At 38.0% G+C, this 16,772-nt stretch overlaps 1 protein-coding gene across 1 annotated transcript in view; it reads left to right on the forward strand.

Annotated features, from left to right (window-relative positions):
- Positions 1-16,545, forward strand: part of LOC117354534 (zinc finger protein 569-like) — a 58,548-nt gene extending 42,003 nt beyond the window's left edge. Inside the window, exons 3-4 of the mRNA XM_033932236.1 lie at positions 6,832-6,948; positions 14,425-16,545. Of these exons, the coding sequence (XP_033788127.1) occupies positions 6,832-6,948; positions 14,425-15,563 (1,256 nt within the window). The 3' untranslated portion in view covers positions 15,564-16,545. The remainder of the gene's footprint in view (positions 1-6,831; positions 6,949-14,424) is intronic.
- The last annotated feature ends 227 nt before the right edge of the window (positions 16,546-16,772 follow it).

A 16,772-nucleotide genomic window follows, 5' to 3' on the forward strand; every position in this document is an offset into this window, starting at 1 on the left:
TGAATTGTGTTCCCTCTTCTCTCTTCAAAATTACTTAAAAATTTAAAAACTTACAATCCCGAAGGTCTATGCGTGAGGAACACAGGAAATGGATTTTTTTTCATACCGGAAACACAACATGAACATATAATATAAAATATAAGAAGAAAAAAGAAGAAAAAGAAATCAGAAAATGGATTACAAGAACTTTGGAAGAACGTAAAGAACTATTCAATACAATCTCCTTAGGAAAAGAAGAAGAAAGAAGACAAGGAAAAAGAAGAAAATAAAAATGAGAAGAGAGAAAGAGAGAATCAGATAAGTGGAGAAACGATGTATGTGCCTGGTGTGTGATTTTAGCGGTGATCTCTCATGGGGGGAGAGATTCTTTACTTGTGAAACTATTGTTCCTATATCATTATGTTCCCATATTAATGATATTACTATAATAAAATATAAGATGAGAGGAAAAAGCTTTTTAGGATATAATAAAAGATAAATATTATATTTATTTATTTATTAATGAATTAATGGTATTAAATATAGAACTTTAAAATATCCTAAGAAATGTATATGAAACTGACTGAATTCATAGATATATAATATATGAATTATTTACATTTTAATATTATTTAAATATTTAATGACTTAAACTGTATTTGGAAAGCTAAATGGTCTTTTTGGAGTGTGTTATGGCTGATCTTGATATGCGTGTTGCCAAGTATACACTATTTTTGCTAAATGGGGAGGGAAGGGAGGGGGGTAGGAAAAGGGAGATGAAATTAATTAAAGAAAATCTTAAAAGTAAGGGTTTAATAATAAATAAAAGAATAAATATTAAACATGTGTGGATATCTGATCAAAAATATATTTATAGATTTTTACTTCAAATATTACTTATTAAATTAAATGGCTCTTAAAATTTATTCTCTTAATGTCAATGGTCTTAACCATCCAATCAAACGAAAGAAAATACTAGATTTTCTTCATAAGCAAAAAGCTGATATTTATTTCATACAAGAGACACACTTGTCAGGTATTGAATCTAATAAACTAAAAGAGGGTTGGGTGTCCAAATGTTTTTTTGCACCGGCTGTTGGAAAAAAAGCAGGAGTAGCTATTCTCATAAATAAAAAATGTATAGCAGATTTTAAGTTAATAAAATTTGATCCATTAGGAAGATGGGTACATATTAAAATGGATCTGAGGAATACAACCCTGGACTTATTTAATTTATATGCTCCTAATTCAAATCAAATGGAGTTTTTCAAAAATATTCAGCAGATATTACTACCACTGGCTGCTAATAATTTAATAGTAGCTGGAGATTTCAATGCTGTAATGGATCCTATTTTGGATAAAAAACCAAGTAAAATTATGAAATCATTAGGATTAGATAATTTGATACAAACTTGTGATTTAGTAGATATATGGCGTATCCTTCATTTTAATGATCAAGAATATTCTTTTTGTTCTCAGGTCCATAAATCCTTTTCAAGAATTGATTATATATTTGTTTCTAATAACATAGCACAAAAAGTGATGAAAGCAATTATTGATCCTATTATTATATCAGATCATGCTGGTGTGTGGATTGATCTGCAGAATGATATATCAGTTTATTCTAAACCAATATGGAGATTTGATAATGCTTTACTTGCAGACATAAAATTTATAGAAGATATTAAAGAAAAAATGCATGAATTCTTTCAATTCAATAATTCGGATAGCATAAACATTGAAATTTTATGGGATGCTTATAAAGCAACAATGAGAGGAAATATCATATCATATTCTGCATATATGAAAAAACAACTTAAAAAACAATTTATACAATTGGAACAAGAAATTAAATTATTAGAACAAAAATTAATCACTAAATGGGAACATGATACATTGCAGAAATTATTAAAAACAAAAGTTAAATATAATGAGATTTCTTCTCAAATTGTAAGGAAAGATATGTTCTGTCGGCAGGTACAGTATTATGGAAATTCAAATAAAAATGGAAGATTATTAGCAAATTTTATTAAAGCAAAAAAAAGAAAATCTAAGATTATTGCAATTAAGGATAAACGGGGCAATACACACACTAGCAATGAAGATATTATAAAACAGTTTCTTGATTTTTATAAGGATTTATATACTTCTGATACTTATGAAAATAAAGAACAAGATGGTATAGAATTTTTAAAGAAAGTTTCACATATGGTAGTATAATTATTCCACCATTTGAATACCCTTATGGTTTTACTATTTTTCCCATACAGTTTTAAAGGATCCTCAGCGGCACCACTTGGAACTCAATAGCATTTCATTGTACCAAGCTTTACGTGTCAACTCGTCATCGGGTCCCGATAGTTTTAATAATTTTATTGTATATTCTTCACTTCTGCATTTTTATAACGCTTTAAAATTAATATTTTTATAATTTTATAAGCTGTCACTTAGCTTTTAGATGTGGTCTCCGGCTAGGGGAATGTCATACCGACATGTTTCGCTAGAGATAGCTTTATCAAGGAATTTTCCCCTATAAAAACAGCAAAAGTTATATTAGACACTGTCCAAACAAAATCGCTATCTCAGTGACCCATATACTTTATAGAGAATCACTCTGATTCTCTATAAAGTATATGGGTCACTGAGATAGCGATTTTGTTTGGACAGTGTCTAATATAACTTTTGCTGTTTTTATAGGGGAAAATTCCTTGATAAAGCTATCTCTAGCGAAACATGTCGGTATGACATTCCCCTAGCCGGAGACCACATCTAAAAGCTAAGTGACAGCTTATAAAATTATAAAAATATTAATTTTAAAGCGTTATAAAAATGCAGAAGTGAAGAATATACAATAAAATTATTAAAACTATCGGGACCCGATGACGAGTTGACACGTAAAGCTTGGTACAATGAAATGCTATTGAGTTCCAAGTGGTGCCGCTGAGGATCCTTTAAAACTGTATGGGAAAAATAGTAAAACCATAAGGGTATTCAAATGGTGGAATAATTATACTACCATATGTGAAACTTTCTTGATTAAGGACCCTTGTGAAATTTTGATTGTGTTATTAGTAAAAATATAGAATTTTTAAAGGCATTTATTGGACCAAATATTCTGGATCATATAAAAGGAAGTTTAGAAGAACATATATCTTTAAAAGAAATAGAATCAGCATTGAAAGCTCTTAGAGTTGGATCCGCTCCAGGTGGAGATGGATATACTGTTGAATATTATAAAACATTTCAAAATATTTTATTACCTTATCTATTAAATTTATATCAATATCAAATAAACAATGAAAATATATCAGGAACTATGGCTGATTCTGTTATAATTGTCTTACCAAAACCAAACAGGGATCCGACATTGATAACAAATTATAGGCCTATATCTTTGATGAATGTAGATGCTAAATTAATTGCTAAAGTGCTAGCTATAAGATTAGCAAAAGCACTTCCTTTTATTATTGATATACACCAAACAGGATTTGTTGCTAAAAGACACTCTTCACATAACACTAGATTAGCATTTCATTCTCTAAATTTAGCAAAAAATTTGAATGATCCAGCTTTTCTAATATCATTAGATGCAGAAAAAGCATTTGATAGAGTAGAATGGAAGTTTATGTATCAAGCTCTAGAATGGTTTGGTATAGGACCTGGTTTTATTAAAATGATTCAAACATTATATAGCTCCCCTGGAGCAAGATTAAATATAAACAATAACTTATCTGATAAATTTAACTTGCTAAGGGGAGTTAGACAAGGTTGTCCTTTATCTCCCTTACTTTTTGATATCGTTCTAGAACCCTTATTAATTGCAATAAATCAAACTAAGGGAATAAAGGGAATCACATTTTCTAATTGGGAATTTAAATTATCTGCATATGCAGATGATATATTATTATATTTAAGAGAACCAGAAGACACCATTCCACATCTACTTAATTTAATAGAAAAATTTGGAAAATTTTCTGGATATAAAATCAATTGGGAAAAATCTGAAGTTCTTCCAATTAATATCCATTGCACCAAAGGATTATTTGATTCATATTCATTTAAATGGAAAGAGGAAGGACTAAAATATTTAGGTATTCTTATAAAAAATACAATTGATGAAACAGTTAAAGAGAATGAAAAACTTTTATTAAAGAAAATAACAGAAATGTGCGAGCAATGGAATCCTTTACATCTTTCTTGGTGGGGAAGAATCCAAACAATTAAAATTATGATTTTACCTGTGGTTTGTTATCAAATGAGTATGATTCCAATATTTTTTCAGGGGTCATTTTATAAAAAGTTAAACAGTATACTAACAAAATTTGTTTGGTTTGGGAAAAGACCAAGAATCGCTTTAGCATCATTACAAAAAACAATTAAGGAAGGAGGGGTAAATTTTCCAAATTTCTATAGGTACCATCAAGCCTATATTTTAAGACAAGGAATGTATTGGATCCTCCCAGATCTCATGGAAAATGTACCCGACTGGTTATATTTAGAATGGCGCCTCATGTTCCCTTTACATCCAGAACATTTCATTAGTATAACAATACCTAGGAGATATAAAGATCATAGAATTCTAACAGATACATGGAAAACATTAAGATTTATAAGCAATTTATCAAAAGATCCATTGACTAAATCTTTAAATCAATCTATTTGGGTAAACTCCAGGATCAAAATTGGTGGATTTAAAATAGTATGGAAACAATAGATAAAAGCAGGTATACGTACTTTAAAAGATATAATAATAAATGGATCACTGCTTAGTTTTTCACAATTGCAACAAAAATTTGGATTAGATAAAACACAATATTTTAAATGGATGCAATTGAAGCAGGCCATTCAGGAAGGGTTCCCTGAATGGAAGAATCTAAACACTCAATATAGTTTACCAATCCTTTGTTTTCAGGCGGATTTTCAAGGACACCAAGCCGCAAAATGGTATAAGAATATAAACGAATTTTTAAACAAAAAAAAGAGATCAGGACTTAGGGATATTTGGAGTATTGAGATAGGACAGATAATTTCTCCATCTCAATGGCAAAAATTTTGGTCCTGGAGAATACATACTACAAGATCAGCATCTATGAGTCAAACATGGTTGTTTATATTACATAGAGTTTTATGGACCCCTACGAGATTACAAAAATTAGATAATAGTAGATCTAATAGATGCTGGCATTGTAGGATAGAAGTGGGGACGTTGGACCATTTACTATTCTTTTGTCCCTGCATTAATTCCTTTTGGAAATTAATTTGGCCCCAAATTAATAATTTATTAGAAAATCATGTTGGACTATCATATGATACAATATTATTTGGAACAGCAATGAGAACACAAAGTCCGATTTCAGCTAACAATAATAAACTTTTATTAATTTTAACAGGGGTCGCTATACAGCAAATTACTCAGAACTGGAAGGATTACACTAAATTGAATTACACTTTTTGGTGGAATTCAATTTGTCATATATATAAAATGGAAAAAGTATTGGCATTACAACAAGGTTATATTAAAAAATTTAATAAAATATGGGGACCATTGACAAATTATTCTATTGATCAGATATAATAACACATATATAGAACATATAGAAGGGGTAGGGAGGGAAAACTATTGTAATATTAATATGATATAAAATTCTGATAAAGGGTTTATTTAATTCACATTGTAAGAACATTTAATAATAATTTCAAGTGTTTTTTCATAATTGAATGTATTACATGTATTTCACTTGATGTAAGAATTTAAAAAAAAGAATAAAAAATATTTAAAAAAAAAAAGAAAAAGATTATTCTGGAATTTCTCAAGGCTCATTCCACTCAGGGTCAGGCAACTTCTTGGGCTGAGTCTTCGCTGGTGCCTCCAGTGGATATTTGTAAGGTGGCGGTCGGGTCTTATCTACATTCCTTTGTCAGACACTACCATGTAGATGTTGAGGCGCGTCAGGACGCAGTGTTCGGAGAGCGTGTTCTGTGTCGGCCCTTCGGGGGTCCCACCCATGATGGGGACTGCTTTGGTACGTTCCACTTGTAAGATTAACCTAGGCTGGTCTGGAGAGTTGCTAAAGAAGGAGAAATTAGGTTCTTACCTGCTAATTTACTTTCTTTTAGCCTCTCCAGACCAGCATAGGACCCTACCCTGTCTATTGTCGTGTTCTTGCGTGCAGATTTTCATTTTTGGTCAGTTTCTAGTATTTTTCTGGCTGAGAAGATTAAGAACAGTGGCTTGGCTGGTGTAGCTGGCGAGCTGTAGGGACCTTTGCTATTTGCATTTGTTCCTTTGCATTTTCCAACAGCGCTCCTGTTTTTATTTGTTGATACTCCTGTTTGGATTCCTGTTTGTTTTCTGTATATTGTTCTTAGCTCTGCTTGGCTATTTGGCAGACTGAGGTAATTAGGGAGGGGTCACATGATATGTTCAGTTCCAAAGTTTTGCCTCAGTCTACATCTGCTGATCATGATGAGATATATACCCGCTTGTAAGATTAACTTATACTGGTCTGGAGGGTTGTTAAAGAAAGTAAATTAGCAGGTAAGAACCTAATTTCTCTTTTCTCTGCTGATATATTTATATTTATCTTATGAGTCTTAGGTCCTCCAACGATGGCTAGCGTTTTGTGATCTCCAAATCACTGATTCAGGGCAGTTGGACCAGATTCAGCATCATACTTCCTTCTCTGCTTGAGCTATTGTTTGGACAGCATTTAATGCTATATAGGTTACTTTTCCTAAAGTCTTCTATTTAAAGGTTGTTTATTTTTGCTAACATCTGTTGAGTTGAAAAGAATAAACCTATTTTTTCTTATCTGAGGAGAAAGCTGATAATTCTTTTTTGCCCTGTAACAGGCTTTTTGTGTGAGAAACCTTCTCTTATATCAAAGATTGAGCAGGAGGAGGATCCATGTGTCAGGGACCAGCAGAACTCCAGAGAAAGAAGAAGACGACTGAAAAACTTCTGGAGAGGTGAGTGAATGCTCAGGAACGGGAGTAGGAACCTGGGAGGCTGAGGCAACTTTCTATTTGCATGAGGTGGGGGAAATGAGGCTGGCTGGAGGTTTCTAATTGCTAAAGGATTTTAGGCCGGCTTCTCAAAACTTACCATGCCCTTAATGATGGTTTTGTTACATTCCTTCTGGATTCCATACGCTAGGTGTTCAATCCCAACCCACAATCCGGGATTTGCAGAAATCCACAACTTTTCTGAACACAAGCTCCTCCTCCTTTACTGAGAGCTAGTTATAATTTCTGCAAGTAATCCGTGCAGAAGTCTTTGGCAATTGCTCTGCTTCTTTTTCTTATTTTACGCTTAAAGTTCATTTTCTCGGTGGCTTCAGTGCCTTGAGACCCCTTCCTGGTGGTCCCCTGTTTGGAGGAAAGGATACAGTCCTGCGGTGCTGAACTGCTGCTTCACAGAGAAACTCTAGACTTGGGGTCCCTTCCCTTGGGAGTCTGCTTGCCGGTGACCTTGTCGCGGGTTTCAAGCACATGCGTCTGGAGTAAAACCCACCCAAGTTTCAAGGCGCAGTCTGCCTTTCCTGCCCCTGACCGCATGGACGAGGATCCGTGGGGGCGGGCGGAGGTCATAGTCAGTGTCTGGCCAGATTTCAAGTCTGGATTCATTTGGAGCTGTTTCTGAGGCAGAAAATCCTTTTCCTCCATTCTAATGCTGTTTACAGCTGCTGACAGTCTGGTACAGCATGTTGAGTAACCCTCCATTATTTTCTATGGGAACTTTGGGGGTGGCTTGTAAAATGATTTTAAAATCATTTTTCATAGTTTCTGAAGGTAAGGTTCAGGTCCCCTACCTCCCCAGAACACAAATCACTATTTTTTTATTTTCAGTTTTTGTTTATTTTTGCTGGTTTTAGCGCAAATTCATGACAGCAGCCATCTTGGATTTTAAAATCAATCTTTTTTACTAACTTTTATTTCTGCCTCAAAAACCCCTCAATTTGACCCAAAATCATTTGGAATGGACTCCCCAGCACCTAATCTGTTGAATGTGGACATTGATTGCGCCGGATCAGCAATTGTGTACTGCGTGCCATGGCACAATGAGGGAGTGGGCAGGAGCTTCAGACTTTGCCTCCTCCAAGTAATCTTGGGCTGGGTAGCCAGCCTGGCTCCCTGCCTTCTGAAGAAAATCTCACCCAGAGGCCATCCTGCGTTCTAGTCTGGGGACTCTTGGCACGGTGCATATACCATACCTCACCAGAGCCCTTCCATGGTTGTGGAGTGGGCCTTTTCACCAGATTTTATTCGTGTTCCTCAGGTCCTGCTCGTTTGACGCAGCCGGTGGGCGTGTCAGGCTTTTTCGGTCTGTTGTGCCTGTGGCAAAGTTTCCTGTTCGGGAGCCTTCTCGTCTGGCTGTGCCAGACCTCGATTGCTGTAGTTGCCATGCAGATATTAAGATTTCTCTGTCTCCTGCCACTGTCTTTATTTGGATCCGGCTGATGCCTTTGCTTAGACTGGTCTCCTTTGGTGTGTTGCCCTTCTTTGCAGATTTTTAAGCCGGCTTCTGTCCACCTCTTTAAGGATGATGATCTGAGAATGCTCCATTTGGATTCTCCACCTTTCATTTCTCAGGCTTCAGTCCTGGACCGTTCTCCTGTGCCCTCTTTTTTTCCATTGAGTCCAAGTTTATTATATGATTTGATTAATCGCCTATTCCAGATTCTAAGCGATGTACAGCTAAAAATTACAAAGTTGGGGAAACATACATAACTAACAAAATTAATAATAAACATATTAAAATATCATAAAAATACATAACATAAAATAACTTGACTAAACATAACTAACAAGACTGTTTAACATACATGATCAAATAAAGGGAAAGTTGAAGGAAGAAATACAATTCAATATAAAAGAAACAATTAAGGTAAAATAACATTGGGAAAAGGGGAAGAAATTTAATATAAAATATTAAAAACGAAAAGAATTCAGTTAATCACTAAAAGCGTCTTTAAAAAGGAAGCCCTTAAGTTTGCTCTTAAATTTGTCAAGAATTCTTTCTTCTCTTAGGTAAATTGGCAGGGCATTCCAAGCTAGGGGAGCCGTAACTGAGAAAATAGAATGACGTCGTGTACTAATAACTTTTAAGGAAGGAACAACCAATAGATGTTGTTCTGTTGACCGTAATACTCTCAAAATGTTATAGGGAATTAAAACTTTATAAATAAATGCTGGGGTTTTGAAAATTATGGATTTGAGAGTGAGCAAACATAATTTATACATTATTCGATAGGCAACCAATGAGCTTTCTCAAGTAAAGGCGTAACATGATCGAATTTCTTAGCGTTTTCGATAAGTTTAATCGAGGCATTTTGTATAATTTGTAAACGTTTAATTTCTTTTTGGGCTATTCCTTTAAATAAGGCATTGCAGTAATCGATCTTGGAAATAACTAAGGAGTGTACCAATATATTCAAGGATTTTGGGCATAAAAATTTTGTCATTGAGCGAATTTGACGGAGCCTGTAAAAAGCTCCTTGGTCTGGGTTCAGAATAATGCGATACCCAGGAAAGCTCTTTCTGACTTTCTAAAGCTATGTCTACGCTTTATCACCTGGATCCTGATTTTTTTTTTGACAGGTTTGAACAGCCTGAGGTAGATTTTTGCCATGGCGCCGGTTTTCCAGCGTGCAGCCTTCCCTAGTGCTGGGGGAGTGACGTTTCAGGACTCTCAGGATCGCAGGGTGGATGTTACGCTATAAAATATTATTTTCTAGCATTCTGAGGTAGCCGAGTGGTGGTGGCCACTTCCTTTATGGCGCATGCCTGTCATTCCAGTCTGCGCAATGCGTCGTCTGTGGAGGTGCATGCCTGTCCTCCGCTGGTGATGGTTGGTGTGGATTAGGTGCTGGGAGTACTTAGTACATTATCTGCTGGTGCAGTGACTGTGCACTGGACTCTTTCGATCCATCTTTGGACTGAGGATGCCGCCTCAAGGGTCATTTCAGCGGTCGTCTTTTCAAGGGCCAGCTTCTTGTTGATCTGGATGACCTCTACACAGGTGTCGCCGAGCGCTGCCCTAGGTCGCTCCCTGTGAACAAGTTTCACTGGACATCTGGAGAGGATCGTAATACCCTTCGTTCCTCCCGCAGGTGTCATCAGGAATATGCAGGTTTTTTCTCCCAGAGACATTCCCAGGGCTACGCCCGCGTTACAACGGTTCCAATTCCAGGTGGCGTCAGGTTTCAGTGCAGTGGCTACACCTTAAAATAAAAAAAAAAGAAGCATTGATGATGCCAAGGGTCAGTCGTGACTTCTTCATCTCAAAGGCTGACTTCTCAGTTTTGTCAGGAGTGGACTCGACTTTCATTGGACACTAGTTAATCCTTCTTTGCTCGCTTCCGGCTTGTCGACCGGAACAGAGTCCAGGGTCCATGATACTCTGCGACTATTCTTATACATCGGGGGCTTAGGCAGATACTCCTTATACTCATGCCAGAAAGGCACAGAGGATTGGAGACCCATCCTGGATCTACAGTCAGTCATCCGCTTTTTGCAAATTCCTTTTTTCCGAATAGACAAAGGAGTACACTGTGATGGCTGCTGTCTCTCCAGGGGAGTTTCTGGTGTCCTTGAACCTCACCGAGGTTTATCTCCATATTTCAATCTGGCCAGAGCATCGCAGGTTTATGCATTCTCATGTTCTGCAACACCATTTCCAGTTCGCAGCTCTGCCTCTTGGGCCTTGCGATGGCTCCCGCATTTTCATCAAAGTGATGGTAATTAAGGTGGCTTTCCGCCAGCAAGGGGTCCAAGTCAACCCTTTCTGGGACAGCGGGTGATCCCGGCTCCGTCTCATTGGATGTGTGAAGGTGCGGTGGGGACAGTAGTGTCTCTGCTTTAGGGTGGCTGAAACTGAGTGGGATCTTCTTTATGCTTAAGACTTTGGGGACTTTACTCGTAGCATCTTTTACACTTAATAATAATAATAATAATAATAATAACAGCTTATATACCGCAATACCGTGAAGTTCTATGCGGTTTACAGAAGATTAAGCAAAGGTAACAAATTGATTGACTTTAAGAGGGGAGGAAGAAAGAGAATTAATAGGACAGAAAATTCATTGTTGAGGAGAGAGTGATCAATAGGATAAGTTAATCACTATAGAGGGGAGAGAAAAGAGAGGATCAGTTGTCTAGATGCTTTATGAACAAGTGTGTTTTTAAACGTTTCCTAAATTCCTCATAAGTAGTAGGCGAAAGCAATTGTTCTAGGTCTTTACCCCATGATGCTGCTTGGTGTGAGAGAAGGCATTCGTGGTGTTTTTTCAGGAAACGAAATTGGAATGTGAGCTTCTCTTGTGTCTGTTGGCTGAGAAGAAGAAAAGGTCAGTTATGTATTTAGGGGCAAGTCCATGTAGTGCTTTGAAGCAGGCAAAGACCCCAGAAAGGAGCTTGTGAGTGTCCGCAGGAACTGTCTGGACGTCCTAGTCAGGAGTTTCTCCTTAAATTCATCAATACGATGTTTGAAGCTTACTTAATTTAAAAGTGGGGGGAAGGGAGGGCTGTGATATAGCAGTTTGATATGCATAAATGTCACTTTGGTCACTCCCCCCTAAATATCTGGCTTGCCCCCTTTATCGCCTCTGTCTAGTGATGCCACCAATAGTGATACATTTATAGGAAATAAAACAGTGATTCCCAAACCTTTTATCACCCGCTTGTGTGGTAGATTTATCCTGCTGTCTAGAGAGAACCCCTGAAACACATAAACAGCTTTGCTGTCCTGAAGTAAGGGGTTGTATAAACTTATGAAGAAGATGCCAAAGCTGATTAAGTTGGGTTTGGATTTTAGACTACTTGTACCTGGCATTGCTCATAATCGTGGAAATTCGCACCACATGAAATTCTATGCTTCTTCCCCTGAGGAAGGCATTCTGTTGAAAAATTTATCTATGGTAGGTTTTCTGAATATAGGCAGTCCTCGGGTTAAAGTACAAGCGCTAATCCTAGGACTCCTGGACTACTGTAACATACTTTACCTGTCATGCCCTGCCAACATGCTAAAACATTTACAAACAGTCCAAAATACAGCCCTAAGACTAATATACTCGCGGAAAAAATATGACCACATTACCTCAGCTTTCCAAGATTCACACTTGCTCCCAGTAAGCACGCATACAACACAAATTCTACTGCACCCTATTCAAAGCCCTAAATGGAAATGGACCAAGCGATCTGAACCACCACCTAATCAGGAAAAACACATCCAGACCAAGGAGAACTCAAGCACACTTTACCCACCTCCCAATCAAAGGCTTGCAAAGCAAAAAAATATATGACGGTCTACTAGCCACCAGGGCAGCAAGAATAGACCACCACCTCTCAAATCTGCTGACCACGACGCCCAACTACAAAACATTCAGGAAAGAAATGAAAACCATACTATTCAAGAAATTTGTCAAATGATCTAACCAAACCATATCAACCATTCCCAGTTCCTGATGCATACTATAGCTATCAACCTTGCAATCTCCCTTGGAATGCCCAGGCTAATTTCTTGTTGTGAACCGCCTAGAACTGAAAGGTATTAGCGGGATAGAAAACACCAATGTAATGTAATGTTTTTAAAGCTGTTCTTAAGTTGGATTTGTATGTAACTCAGAACTTGAAGATTTTAAGATTCGTGCTGCTTCCCTCTGCTCCCAGCTGACAAAAGGGCCAACTGTCCCCACCAGCGTTCTCTCTAAGGTCCAGCATGCACAACCACACACTGTTCTTCATGTGGCCATGCACCATTCCTGAATCTGTTGAAGGTGGAGTCTATGCCACTGGAAATACAGCTCAGTGATATCAAATGAAGCCGCGACTGTGTTCTTAAGTACGAGTCGTACTTAAGTCGGGTGTCTGTAACTCGGGGGACTGCCTGTATACAGTAAAAGTGTTTTGAAGACAGAGTACCTTTCACCCTGCTTTTGTTTGGTTTTGGACTCTTTGTTCTCTTCTTGGGGATAAACCTAAAGTGGCATTAGTGGGTTAGAGAAACTAATATCTAATATGTAATATGTATGTAATATCTAATATGTAATATGTATGTAATATCAAGGGATAAAGAACGAAGAATGTTTTTGCTACATATCCTATATAATAAAACGCTAGCCGCACATGCGCACTCCTATCTGCATGCTTCCATGATCTGTAGGTCTGTGGTTGCAGGAGTGCGCCTACATGCTTAACAGACCTCACGCTCGCGGCAGCAGAAAACACTCCTTTGCCAGCTCCCCACTCGGTAAGCTTTTTCATCGGTCTGACCCTCCCATCCCTTCCCGACGTCTGACGGCTCACTTAGTCCTTTGCCGCCCCCCCCTTCCCTTCTCGCAGTTCCAACTATGAACCTGGCGATTCCAGCAGCGTGTGCAGCAGTCTTCACACGCTGCTTCGGGCCCTTCTACTGCCCTGATTTGCTCTGCCGCATCTCTGATGATGTCATCAGGGACGTGCCAGAGTAAATCAGGGCAGTAGAAGGGCCCAAAGCAGCGTGTGAAGACTGCTGCACACGTTGCTGGAATCACCAGGTTCATAGTCGGGACCGCGGGAAGGGAAGGGAAGGGGGAGGTGGTAAGGGACTAAGGGAGCCGGACAGACCGCGGGAAGGGAAAGGGGGGTAGAGGAAACGCTACTGCTGCTGCACAGGGAAGTGTTGTGGGGAGAGGGAAATGGAGGGGGAGGGAATGCTGCTTTGGCTGCTGCACAGGGAAATGGTGGGAGAGAAATGATGCTGCATAGGAGGCAGGGAGAGAGACAGATAGAAAGACAGACAGACAGCAGGAGGAAGGGAGACAGAAAGAAAAGAAGAAAGACACCGGGGCAGGAAGATACACAGAAAGACAGACAGATAAAGGGGGCCAGAGACAGACAGAAAGAAAGACAGCGGGAGGGAGAGAGAGACAGAAATAAAGACAGACAGACATATTCTAGCACCCGTTAATGTAACGGGCTAAAATACTAATATTATTATATTTTTATTGTATGTACTGTATGTTTCTTGGAAACCGCTTAGTTTTAGGCAGTATAAAAGTTATTTTTAAATAAAGAAAGAAAGAAAAGAGAGGGTGAACTGGTCCTCCAGGAGCATTCATTGGCTCTTCCTCAGGGACTCGTATTTAATCTCGCTGGCTTATTCCTTACCCTGTCATGCCCAGATACACTACAGTAATCCTTTACAGGTCCATAGTGGAAACCTTATCTTATCACTTTTAATGAGTGAGATATGGCCTATATAATCTCTGTTATCTGAGAGTGACTTCAGTAGATTTAATGGGAAAGTCTGTCCAAAGTTTCCCTTCTTTCTGAAATAATTTGGTTTGAATGAAACCCGGGCCCTTATACACATTCAGCTCTGAGGGTCAGAACGCAGACCTTAAGGACTTTTCCTGTGCCGCAAATCTGTGAAATAACGTCTGCACTTTCTCTGTTATCCCACAGGTTATGGGACCAGTCATGAAAATAAAAAGCATCATAAGAGACGTGTTGAACATCTGAAAACCCACAGGAGCCTCCCAGAGAAAAACAAGAGAATGTTTATTCTAGGATCAGAGGGGAGAAAAGACTGGAGGAGAATGTTTAATTCTAACGAGGAAAGGGAAATCCGAGAGAGACCCAGAGGAGAAGCAGACAATAATGCTGATAATGCGATGATCGCCACTGGATCCCAAACAGGAGGAGAACAAATGTTATCCACTTATGTAAGTGTGGAAGAAAATGTCACAAGACCTTTAGTAGCTCATGAGCTAAATCACACTGGGAAGAAACCTTTTCAATGTGGTATATGTGGTAAAATCTTTGTTTCCCTCTCGTGTGTGAAAATGCACCAGAGGATGCACAGATTGAAGAAACCAAGCGGTGAAGATGTTGGTCAAAGAAACCAGTTAGACTATCAGAGAGTCCACATGGCGTATGGAAAAGTGAATCATGTGGAAACACTGTCCTTGGAAGAGAAACCATTTCCATATCCTGCGCACAGTAAAAGCTTTATTCATAAATCACATTTGAAACCTCACAAGAGAATTCACATGAGAGAGAAACCATTTTCATGTTCAGAGTGTGGTAAAAGCTTTATGCAGAAATCGCATTTAAAAATCCACCAGCGCATTCATACAGGAGAAAAACCCTTTACATGTCCAGAGTGCAGTAAAAGCTTTAATCAGAAATCACATTTAAATATCCACCTAAGGACCCATACAGGGGAGAAACCATTTACATGTCCACATTGTAGTAAAGGGTTCACTAGGAAATTAAATGTAAAAATCCACCAGGTCATCCATACAGGAGAGAAACCATTTACATGTCCAGAGTGTGATAAAAGCTTTAATCAGAAATCATATTTAAGAACCCACAGGCGGATCCATACGGGGGAGAAACCATATACATGTCCAGTGTGTGGTAAAAAGTTTAATCAGAAATCACATTTAAAAACGCACCAGAGGACTCACATAGGCGAGAAAGGTGTCAGAGGGCAGAACATAAAATTCAGCAGCAGTAAAGCTAACGAATTGCTCCGCGCTGCGAAGGGCGCGAGAATAAATTATTCTTCCCAAGCCTTGCTGGGTACCTTCACATGTTGAAACTGTTGTATAAAATCTGTACCAAATCTCAGTAACACAACACTACACCTGAAATATGGTAGGAAGGGGGGAAAAATACATCTTGGGCATACATTGCCTAGGATAAAAAATGTGTCCACCCGTAGCTTATGCAGTAGGTCTAGAGATTGTGGTAGCAATAGAACAGATAATACAAATTAAAACACCCCTGTTACAAACAAGGGCCATGGTGAACTTGTTTATGGAAATAGTTGGAAATTAACCACAAAAGTTAATTTTAAAAGGTTAAGAGTATTAACTACAATTAAGTAGACCCCCTTGACATAAGGAGAATATATTATGCTTCTGTATTTATGCCACAATCCAAGAACAAGATCATTGTGGGGATATGTCATATAACTACCCAATCTATACTCTGCATGTTCCTATCTAAGTTAGTAAATATAAACATAGGTTTTGTAATTTTTGTGGAACTTGTTAAAAGATATATTTTAATTTTTAATTCAATAAAGAGGTGTCGAGAGTAAGCAGTTTTCATAAAACATAAAGGCCAATGAACTTTACCTAGGCAACTGCCTAGTCCTTAACTGTTATCATTGGTCCAAGAAACCTCCTACAATATTCTAAGTTATATATAAATAGATATTTAAACAAAAAACCTTTTATCTTAATGCTGCAAAGACGTTTGCTGAAAACAATATATATTCAGAAGACTGGAGACTGATGTGGCACACATTTTGCATAGGCCTTCAGGAGCTCGTTCTGCTGTGCTCAAATAACTCTACAAGATACAGAACAAACGAGTCTTTATATAACACCTGTTATTACCTCCCTTACAATTGTATTTCAAGCAAAAGCAGAGCTTATTCTTCCTTCATACAACAATGACGGGCATATTACATAGAAACATGATGGCAGATAAGGGCCAAATGGCCCATCCACAGTAACTATTATCTCTTCATCTCTCTAAGAGATCCCATGTGCCTATCCCAGGCTTTCTTGAAATCAGACACAGTCTCTGTCTCCATCACCTCTACCGGGAGACTGTTCCACACATCTACCTTTCTGTAAAAAAAGTATTTCCTTAGATGACTCCTGAGCCTAATTTCAGCCCTCTCATTCCAGAGCTTCCTTTCAAATGAAAGAGACTCGATTCATGCGCATTTACGCCACGTAGGTATTTAAACGTCTCTATCATAGCTCCCCTCTCCTGCCTTTCCTCCAAAGTAT

Source organism: Geotrypetes seraphini, chromosome 2, assembly GCF_902459505.1.
Source record: "Geotrypetes seraphini chromosome 2, aGeoSer1.1, whole genome shotgun sequence".
Taxonomy (NCBI): Eukaryota; Metazoa; Chordata; class Amphibia; order Gymnophiona; family Dermophiidae; genus Geotrypetes; species Geotrypetes seraphini.